Source organism: Zalophus californianus, chromosome 15 (assembly GCF_009762305.2).
Source record: "Zalophus californianus isolate mZalCal1 chromosome 15, mZalCal1.pri.v2, whole genome shotgun sequence".
Taxonomy (NCBI): Eukaryota; Metazoa; Chordata; class Mammalia; order Carnivora; family Otariidae; genus Zalophus; species Zalophus californianus.
The window spans coordinates 53,467,670-53,478,904 of record NC_045609.1 but is presented as its reverse complement, the minus strand read 5'-3'; the positions used below and the strand labels follow the sequence as shown (position 1 = coordinate 53,478,904).

Genomic DNA, 11,235 nt, shown 5'->3' with positions numbered 1-11,235 from the left:
TTAAATATGATCCTGAAAAAAAATATGACCCTGAGTTCTTCTTCTACCTGGAAACATCAGTCTTGATTACTATTACAAATCCCTCCCACATTCACAGTCTGGGATATGAAGAGGTCCAGGGGTTTTTCACACAGAAGAAAACGTGTGGAGAGCTTTCCAGGTTTTGATTTATACAAGTTACTTCTGAGATGCCTATTTGTACAACTGCAAGTAGTTCCTAAAGACTGGGAACTCTGTGGCCTCTGTGCCACCATTAGGGCAGGGCATTTTTGCCCCAGAATTTTGAAGACAGTGTTTTCCAGTTTCTGCTACTGCTGAGAAGTCCAAAACCATTCCAATTCCTGATCATTTGTATGTGGCCTTCCTCCCCCACCCCCCACTTTGGAACCTTAAGCAATCTGCTCTTTCCCTTCAGTGTGCTGAAATTCTGTAATGACATGGCTTGGTGTGTGTCTACTTTCATCTATTGGGCTGGGCATCTGGTGAATTCTTTCAGTCTGGCAACTCATTTCCTTCAGTTGTGGGAAATGTTTTTAAATTATTCATTGAGGACACCTGGATGGCTCAGCCGGTTAAGTGTCTGACTTTGGCTCAGGTCATGATCTCTGGGTCTGGGAATCCAGCTCCAAGTCGAGCTCCCTGCTCAACAGGGATCTTGCTTGTCTCTCCATCCCTCTCCCATCTCATGCTCTCTCTCTCTCACACAAATAAATAAATAAAATCTTTTAAAAAATAAATTATTCTACTTGTTTTCTCTGTTCTTCCTTTCTGGAAGTCCTACGTGTGGGTAATAGATTTCCACCACGTAGTGATTACCACTGTTAATGTTTTGATGTACTTCTTTCCAATTATCTATATGTATATTTTTAATAATTGAGATCATAAATATGTAGTTTTGCACCCTGAATTTTTATTTAACATAAGCATTCTTCCAAGCCCTTGAAAATTCTCCATAAATATATATTTTTTAAGATTTTATTTATTTACCTGACAGAGAGAGACACAGCGAGAAAGAGAGCACAAGCAGGGGGAGTGGGAGAGGGAGAAGCAGGCTTCCCGCTGAGCAGGGAGCCCAATGCAGGGCTCGACCCCAGGACCCCGGGATCACGACCGGAGCCGAAGGCAGACGCCCAACGACTGAGCCACCCAGGCGCCCCTAAGATTTTATTTATTTGACAGAGAGAGACACAGAGAGAGAGGGAACACAAGCAGGGGGAGTGGGAGAGGGAGAAGCAGGCTTCCCGCTGAGCAGGGAGCCTGATGCAGGGCTCTATCCCAGGACCCTGAGATCATGACCTGAGCTGAAGGCAGACGCTTAATGACTGAGCCACCTAGGCGCCCCTCCATAAATATTTTTATTTGTATGATCTTTTAAGGCTCTTGAGCAACATCTATGCAAATCTTTAGTAAACAGTTGAAGAGCACTTGACTTTAGCTATCTCTTTCCATAGTTGCCAGAATCGTGTTAGGTTCTGTGGGTATGCATGCCAAAGAGAACAAACAGTATTGTCTGCATGTCCTTATAAACTGAGGGAAAAAACACAGTTCATGAACTGTTCATAAGCCTACAAAAAAATCCTAAAATGCTTAAGTATAGAGTTCCCCAAATCCAAATTTGGGTTGCTGTAGTGTCCTAAGAGTAGAATCTCAGTAGCAAAGGTTAGCTGTGAGAGAACAGGAACAAAGAGGTTTCCAGTTCTCTGGCCCTTTTGGCAGATTCTGGATTATGCCAGACTCTCTCCTCTCCCAAACCATTGCAATTGATATTTCTCCACTGTCTGGAGTCTTTCCCTTACCTGTTCCTATAACTGGCTCCCTTTCAAGGACTCAAAGTTCACTTCCTCAGAGGAAACGCCCACTTCCCCAACCACTCTATCTGAAGCAGCTCCCAGAACTCTTTCATGAAACTCAATTTCTTTCTTTCACTACATAGCAAAAGAGACGCTGAAATTTTACTCTTACAGGTTTTTCTTTTTTTTGCCATACCTCAAAACCCTTTCCTAGAGACCAAAGATGTCCAGGAGAATTAGGATTCTTACAGCAGGAAAGCAAAGAGAAAAGGGGATATTCAGTGTTTGCAACTTTCAAACTAGGCTTTTAAGGGAAAGCCCTGAGAAGAGCCCTAAGTAAGACAGTGACATAAGGGGAACCAGATGACTGCCCCTACGCAACTTTCAAACTCGAGTTGAGAAATTCCTGGCTGGAACATTAGATGGGACAAAAGGGATTTAGGAAGAAGCTGATGGGGAGAATAGGAATAGGAACTGGAGAGAGAGAGAGAGAGGAAGAGAGAGAGGAAATCCTAGGTGAGGTTCTGATGGGAGCTTAACCCATGAGAAGGGCCACAGAAGCTGGCTCTCGATTGACAGCTGTCTATGCAGCCCAAACACTGAACCCTATGCTCTAAGTTTTTGCTGATCTCCCACCTAAACGGTCCCATGTATACACTCCTGCTGTCAACACCCCAGGACATGAATAAGCCCCTTTAATACAGCTGGTGAGAACTTGCCACTTCCCCCCACCAGTGGGCAATAGTGATGATGGAGGGAAAGTCCCAGAACTGTTACTTGGGTGAAGCTAGACAGCAGAAAAACCCACCCTGGTTACATCATCATATCATCATTTTAAAGATTTATTTATTTAATTATTCGAGAGAGAGAGTGAGTGCACGAGCGGGAGGGGTAGAGGGAGAGGGAATCTCAAGCAGACTCCATGCTGAGCGGGGAGCCTGTTACAGACTTGATCCCAGGACCCCGGTATCATGACCTGAGCCAAAACCAAGAGTCAGATGCTTAACCTATTGCGCCACCTAGGTGCCCCACCCTAATACTATTTTAATTATATTATGTAATTGTTTTATATAATTATTAGTTTACTTGTTTCTTTCTCTCGCTATAATGTAAACCCCACAAGAATAGAAACCTGGTTTTTCTTTTCTCTGGTGTATCCTCAACATATAAAACAAGGGATGGGCCCATATTTGTTGAGTGGATAAATCAAGAGTAGTTGTAACTGTGGAAAATATGAGTTATAGATTTTTACATTAATATTTCAAGTACTGTACATAAAGTAACTCAAACTTACCTTCAAGGACTAGCAAGTAAGTCATTTAGAAAAAGTCTTTTTTTTTAAGATTTTATTTATTTATTTGACAGAGAGAGACATAGCGAGAGAGGGAACACAAGCAGGGGGAGTAGGAGAGGGAGAAGCAGGCTTCCCCACGGAGCAGGGAGCCTGATGTGGGGCTCGATCCCAGGACCCTGGGATCACAACCTGAGCCAAAGGCAGACGCTTAACGACTGAGCCACCCAGGCGCCCCTAGAAAAACTCTTAAAGAACAAATTTATAATTAATAAATCATTTACATATAAACATCTTTAAAAATTCATGTTGCTTTTAGGTATTTTATTACCATAGTACTATATTTAAAACTACCATACATTATAAAACTTTTTTTTTTAAGTAGACTCCATGCCCAATGTTGGGCTTGAACTCATGACCCTGAGATTAAGAGCCATGTGCTCTACCAACTGAGCCAGCCAGCCACCCCACAAAACTTTTTATCATGGCAAATTTCAAACATACACAAAATCAAAGAGAATGGTATAATACCCTCCCCACCCCAGCATTCATTATCCAGCTTCAATAATCATCAGTTCAGGGGTGCCTGGGTGGCTTGCCGTTAAGCATCTGCCTTTGGCTCAGGTCATGATCACAGGGTCCTGGGATCGAGCCCTGCATTGGACTTTCTGCTAGGTGGGACAAAAAACCTCTCCCACTCCCCCTGATTGTGTTCCCTGTCTCGCTATGTCTCTCTCTGTCAAATAAATAAATAAAATCTTTAAAAAAATCATCAGTTCATGGCCAATAGTATTGTTTTATCTGTAGTTTCCCCTCCTCCCTCATCCGCCACTAAATTTTCTGAGTTGAATCCCAGGCATTGAATTATTTCAGTATATATCTCAAAGAACCCTAAAAAGAAAAATCCATAGCAATTAACACACCATCAGAAGTAACATGATTATTTATTATCATCAAATATCTACTCACTATTCTTACTTTTCTGATTATCTCATAAATGCTTCTTTTTCATAATAGGTCTGCTCAAATTAAGATTCAAATAAAAACCAAACATATCATTTGGTTAATGTATTTTTTGTTTTCCATTTTTCAAATTTTTCAAATTTTATTTTAAGTAGGCTCCACGCCCAATGTGGGGCTTGAACTTGCGACCCCTGAGATCCAGAGTCACGTGCTCTGAGTCATGTGCTCTACCGACTGAGCCAGCCAGATGCCCCTGTTTTGCATTTTTAAATATTATCTTTTGAAGGTGTTACTGAAGTGCTCCAAACAGAAAAGTAAATAAATCATAAGTGTACAGCTCAATTTATTTTCAAAAACTGAATCTAACCACTTAAAACACACCCCAAAAGCCCCCTTTATTCTCCCTAACCACTAATCTGACTTTTAATACTATGCTGCAGATTAGTTTTGCCTGATTTTCAACTTTATATAAATGGGACTTATATAGTAAATACTCTTTTGGGTCTGGCTTCTTTCATCATGTTTGTGAGAATCATCCATATTTTTAAGTGTAGTTTTTGTTCATTTTCATTGCTGTACAGTATTCCATTGTGTGAATATTCCCCGGTTTATTTTTCCTGTGCATTTTACTGTTGATGGGCTTTGGATTGTTTCCAGTTTGGGACTATTATTGATTGTGCTGCTGTGAACATTCTAGTATATGTATTTTTGTGGATGCATATTTACATTTCTGTTGGCTATATAGCTAGAAGTTGAATTGCTAGGTCATAGCATATGCATATATGCAGCTTTAATAGATATTGCCAAATAGTTTTCCATGGCCTATTTGTCTGCCCTCATGCCATTATCATATTATCTCAATTACTATAGCTTAATAGTAACTCTTAATACTTGGTACTATAACTGTTGCAGATTCTTCTTCCAGACTGGCTTGGATCTTCCTGACCCTTTGCATTTTCATATAAAAGTTTATGAGCAGCTTGTCATAACTTGTCAATTCTAAGTCCCCTTTAATGCATAGATTTCTCCTTCCTCTCTTGTTATGCAATTCAGCTCACTTTTCCTGTAGTGTTCCAAACATTCTAAATTTTGTTGGTTGTATCCTTATGGTGTGATTCAGCATGCCTATATCCTGTATTTCCTATGAATGGTAGTTACATCTAGAGGCTTAATCAGATTCAGCAAACATGCAGTTGACAAGTGTTAATTAACTAAGCACTGGGCTTGCTGCCAGGTGAGATACAAAAATGTCTAAGACATCATTTCTAACCTACTGCTTCTTACAAGCATGGAAGGTTAAAATTCAAATAAGTGCCTTTGGAGAGAGGCAAACTACTCTGGTAGCTCAGATAAGAGAGTGGTTATTTCCAATAAGGTATGTGAGGAATGGAAGTGAGGGAAAGTTTTGTAAAGGCAACACTATTTCAACTGGGCTTGAAAGTTGCTAAAGATCTGACAAGTTAGTATTGTTATAAACGTTAATTAGCTGTGACAGCTGTGTGAATTGCAGTTAGTAGAGGGTGGGGGTAGAAGCTGGAAAGGCGGGGTGCCGAGTTGAGTAGTGGCCCCCAAAATAGGTGTCCATGTCTGAACCCCAGGAAGCTGTGTTACATTATTTGGAAAAAGTGTCTTTGCAGATGCAATCAAGTTAAGGATGAGATGAGATAATCCTGGATTATGTGATTGTGCCCTAAATCTAATGATGAATGTCCTTGCAAAAGAGAAGAAAAGACACACAGAGGAGAAAGCAATGTGAAGATGGAGGCAGAGATTGGAGTGATGTGGCCATAAGCCAAGGAAACCGGCATCCACAAGAAGCTGGAAGTAGCAAAGAACGGATTCTCCCCTAAGAGCCTCTGTAGGGAGTACAGCGCTGACAATACCTTGATTTTGGACTTCTGGCCTCCAGACTGTGAGAGAATAAATTTATATTGTTTTAAGCCACTAAATTTGTGATAATTTGTTCAGGCAGCTACAGGACACTAGTAGAGGTGGGTTGAGGCTAGAATGTAATACTGTGGAATTTTACCCTACATTGCACTAGGAGTACTTCCTCATCTCTGGTACCTCAGTTTCCATCCATCCAACGTTTGCCTTTAGCTGAAACTGTATTTTTTTTTTAATCTCTGTAGCTCTTTAATGAATCATCCATTTGATTAAGGGAACCTCCTCCTGAATTCCTATTTGAAGCAATAATGGGATTCAAAGCATTATGACTGCAGCCCTAGGCCCGCCACGACGGAGACTTAAAGGTACTCAAGCTAGGGAGTCACTATCCCTAATGGCACTTTCCTCTAAAGACCCCCGTAAAATGGAAATGTAATCGAAAGTCAGATCCCTAACAACTATTAGGTTGTTCTTGGATGCACAACACCATAAAGCCATCGGGGGAAAAAGTCTTGTGTTATAAATAGTGACTAAAGTAAACCGACAATAGAAGTACTATATACATATGTGTGTGTGGTGGTGTTTTAATACGGCACTAGTACAGAGTAGGACTTTCTACTCTGGATTTGAAAGTCCACGGAAGCTTTTTTTCGCCGTGGCCAGTCCCATCTCCCCCTTGCTCTGTGAGGGGCTGCTAACTTCCCCCAGGTCCTCGCCTCCCTCTCGTGGCCCCCGTGACCTATCTTCCCCCGGGGCCCACCGCGCTCTAGAGGGAGCCCGCGGGCCGCGCGCCCACCGCAGAATCTTTCGCGGTGAGGCCGCCTAGTCCTCGGACGTCGTTCCAGCACCTGCACCGCCCAGAGCGACAGCCAATGGGGGCGCCTCCGCAAACATGGCCCCTCGTGCTCTTACAATATTCGTGAGACTCTGCCCCCTACATACACTTAGCCAGGTACACCTCGCCGCCCTCCCACGTGCGCCCCGTGTGACCCTGCAGGGAAAGCCTGGTTGCTGGGCTCCCGCCGCTCCCCGGCCAGACTCTGTCCCGCTCGCCGGCTCGGGCCTGGGACGCCCGGCTCCCCCACCCTGTCGGGTTCCAGGCAAAACCCGGAGCGCCGGCCGCTCAGAGGCTCCCGGGAGGCGGCGCGGCGCGGCGGACTGAGCATGCGCAGTGGGCAGGGCCGGCTCCCGGCGCAAGAAGGAAGCGTCCGCGGTGCTCCCGGCGGCTGCGCTGGGGTATGCGGTACCGGCTAGCGTGGCTGCTGCACTCCGCGCGGCCCAGCACCTTCCGCTCCGTCCTCAGCGCCCGCCTGCTGTCCCCGGAGCGCCTCTGTGGGTAAGCGGAGCGGAGCGGAGCGCCCGGGCCCTCGGGGCCCGCGGGTCACGGTGGTTTGGAGCTCGGGTTGCAAAGTGGTGATTCAGCACTTAAAGCCGCCGCCGCCGCCCCTTACGCCGCCAGTCCCGCCGGCCTGGGGCCCGGACGCCCGCGCAGAGGCCGCCCCGGGACCCGGAAGGGCGGCCAGCCGGGCGGGAGCGCGGGGCCTTGCCGGGAGAGGAGGGCGCCCCTCGGGCCGGTGAGGGCGGACGGGGACTGTGACCCGGGGTCACGGGCCGTGTGTCACAAGTGCGGTGGGCGCGGACGGAGTGACCCCGGCCGGCTCCCGGGAGCCTTGCTGTGCCACTCTCCTGGGAGTCTGCCCGTGAGGGGCCGGGAACCTGAGTCCCACTGCCCCTGGTCATGGGGTAAAGGAATCCGAGTCTAGGAAGACCGCTTCTCACCCTCCTCTCAGCCTTGCTTTTTTCCATGGGGACGGAGTTTCCACTATATGGAAATGCCTGCATTAGGAACCGTAAAAGTTTGCCTGCCCGCGTCTTAGTGAGTAGACGAGTGTTGGGTTTCCTGTCCGGGGGGATTCGGGAGCCGAAGGATACCTTGGGATCCATCAAAGCAACTCCCTTGTTTTACACCTGAGATAACCGAGGCCCAGAGAGATTGTGTGATTTCCCAATTGCAGGGCTTGTGGCAAAAACCAGGATGGGGACGCGGGTGTTTTTTTTTTTTTTTTTTTTTGCCATCCGGTGGCGTGCTCTCTCCACTTTGCCGCTCAGTGTACACTAGAAATACGTAGCCTTGTAGCGAGCGCTGCCCTTTACTGTGAATGGAGAGGAATTGGCAAAGATGGGCAGTATGGTCTTGCCCTACTTAGGCGTATCATTTGAACCCCTCCTCTGGTTTTAATAATATCTGGGACCTAAAAAGTGCAGGGCACTGTGATAGACCCTCTGTGTAAGTGTGTGGTCTGCCTTCCAAGGAACTTTGATTTCGTTTGAGCGGATTAAGATGCCAGGAGAGTATAGTCAGCTAAAAAGGATGTGTTTGACTAGGGTCAGAAGATGGTCAGTCTGGTCAGTGCGTGCTTTGGGAGCACAATTTAGGGCGGAGATAGAGGAGGGGGTCTGGGCTGGCCTTTGAAGGAAAAGCAGAAAGTGGGTGGGAGGGTGAGCAGTGGTGTGTAATCCAGCCTAGGCATGCAGAGTTTGGGGTCGGGGAAGGACAGTGAGCAGATTAGTCTAGTTGGAGCCTTAGAGAATTTCTGTGTGGGAAGTAGAAGAAAACAAATTGTGTATTATAAAAGTAGGATAATGCTAGCCTGGGCTTTGAATGTTAGTTGGCTTTTCCAGTGCATAGTATTGGGAGCTGTTAAGAGTTTTTGAGGTGGGGAGTGATCTAATGAAACTGGTAATTTAGGAAATTAGTTTGGTGCTATGCACAGGTTGTAAGGGAGTGGAGAGACCTGAAGCAGAGAAATTGGTTGGGACTTAGTCTTTCCTGACTGAACTAGGGTGGTAGTAATAATGGTGCTAAAAAGGCCAAGTGCAAATGAAAAATCTTGGAACTTGTTTTCCCTCTTTCCCACTCTATGCAAAATCCACTACAACATGGATAAAGATCCCTGAGTTTAGATAAAGAAGTGGGAGTGGTGAGTATAGGCTGGGTACCTTTGTGGGCCTCTTTCAGGTCAGAATTTTTTTGTACTTAATTTGTTGCTAATAGGCTGTGCTTAGCTCCATATTGTCTCCAGTGTACAGAATTTGGGATTTTATTTTTATTTACTTTTGTTAAAGATATTATTTTTAAGTAATCTCTACACCCATTGTGGGGCTCAAACTCACAGTCTTGATATCAAGAGTCAAATACTCTACCAACTGAGCCAGCCAGCTGTTCCAGAATTTGGGATTTTAAAGAAAGCACCAGTTTTATACAACAAAGAGGTTTGTACGTTCTACCTACAATCCAGTTTTCTCTGTGCTTTTCTCCCATTGCTCTTCACTTTCACTGATGAAGTTCAGGGCATGGGTTGTTGAACTGCCAGAGCTTCAAGATAAGGTTGTTCTTGAAGAAGGAAATTCAGGAGAATCAAAGATAATGAATGAGTTTAACCATCTAGAAAGCTCTGCATTAAAAATTAGTGGTTGAGGCTATTCAGGAAAATACAGGTCCAGTCAAAGGGATCAGGGTATAGTTATAGGAAGGAAAACTACCGTCTAAATCTACCCCATATTCAAATCTTAAGGTAATTCTACTGTGCAAAGTAGGGAGATGTATTTTTTTTTTTTTTTAGATTTTATTTATTTATCAGAGAGAGCGAGAGCAAGCAGGGGGAACTGCAGCAGGAAAAGCAGGCTTCCCACTGAGTAGGGAGCCTGATGTGGGACTTGATCCCAGGACCCGGGGATCATGACCTGAGCCTCAGGCAGACGCTTAACTGACTGAGCCACCCCAGGTGCCCTAGAGTGGGGAGATATAGTAACAGAGATGGTTACAGGGCTATTTACTGGGAGAGTTGGGATTTAACCCGTGTCCGTCTGGAGCCAGAGCCTGAGCTGGAATACTGCCTTTGCCAGTATTGAGGCATTCATCCCTGTTCTAACTTTTTGAGAAAGAGATGGTCTTAAAGCATTTGTGTAAGATTTAGTCATTTAAAAAGCCGGGTCATTGTCCTCTATTTAGCCATATTGGATAAGTTGGGGCTGTGTGTAATTATCTGAACTGTTGGGGGAACCTAGAAGTAATAGCCCAGTCCCTGGCAACTACTTGGAACACCTGTGCATCGGGCCTCTCACTTTGCAGGCAGCTCTACTTTGCATTTCTCTGTTCTATGGGTGTAGGTAACAGTGGTATGCCAAATGGACTATTAAGATCTAGGCTTTTAAATTACTTTTTTTTTTTTAACGGTATAAGCATTATGTATGTATGTATGTATGTATGTGTGTATGTAAGCAAGCAAGCTCTACACCCACCGTAGGGCTTGAACTGCTGACCCTGAGATCAAGAGACACATGCTCTACTACTGACTGAGCCAGCCATGTGCCCCCAGGCTTTTAAATTACTTTTAACTAGAAAAATATCTTTTAATGGTCTAAAAGGAAAGGATGCCCTTGAGTATCTTTAATTAGCATTAGCCCAAACCCTACACAGTAAAAAATTACATTCTGTCTTTCTGCCTTTAAGGTTAGGGTTGGGGATAATCTTACCAGGGAGTAGTGTGGGGAGCAGAATTTCAATATATGTTTTCATAAGAATTGATTTCCTTTCTGTTTTTCTATTGGTATTTTAAATCTCCTAAAGAGGTAGCCAGATAATCAGCCTACCTTCAGCCAGGGTGACAGGGCTAACGCACTTTCACAGGGGTAGATCCTCTAGGTATGCTGGGTGGAGGCTTGGGTAGGGCATTCCTACTTGGTTTTTCTTGAGTCCGCTCTCACTCTTCTCTGTTCCGTTAGCCATCATTTGAATATCTATTTGGTAGTGATCACTCACTGCAGTGTGCTCAGCACTGTGAGGGATGCAAAGAATCAGTGATAAATTCGTCCTCAAGAAGCTTTCAGTCAAATAGTAATTCCACTCCTTAAGATCTTTTACTAATCAGCTCCACTTTTGCATCGTTGCCTCTTTCAATTTATTTTGAAAAGCAGCTCAATATTTTTATTATAGTACTCTTTCTTTCCTTTTTTTTTTTAAAGATTTTATTTATTTATTTGAGAGAGAGAGAATGAGAGATAGCAAGAGAGGGAAGAGGGTCAGAGGGAGAAGCGGACTCCCTGCTGAGCGGGGAGCCCGATGTGGGACTCGATCCCGGGACTCCAGGATCATGACCTGAGCCGAAGGCAGTCGCTTAACCAACTGAGCCACCCAGGCGCCCTCCTTTTTTTTTTTTTTTTACGATTTTATTTATTTGAGAGAGAATGAGAGAGGCAGAGCATGAGGGGGGGGGGGGGGGAGGGAGAAGCAGACTCCCCGCG

At 44.9% G+C, this 11,235-nt stretch overlaps 1 protein-coding gene across 5 annotated transcripts in view; it reads left to right on the top strand.

Moving 5' to 3' along the window:
• The first annotated feature begins 7,111 nt into the window (after nt 1-7,111).
• Nucleotides 7,112-11,235, top strand: part of IDE (insulin degrading enzyme) — a 98,549-nt gene continuing 94,425 nt past the window's right edge. For 3 of the 5 annotated variants that reach the window (XM_027593210.2, XM_027593218.2, XM_027593184.2), the window contains exon 1: nt 7,112-7,267. In XM_027593210.2, the coding sequence (XP_027449011.1) occupies nt 7,170-7,267 (98 nt within the window). In that variant the 5' untranslated portion in view covers nt 7,112-7,169. Of the gene's footprint in view, nt 7,268-7,619; nt 7,808-9,075; nt 9,205-11,235 lie in introns of those variants that run through there. The other 2 variants (XM_027593195.2, XM_027593204.2) reach the window with 2 other exon arrangements.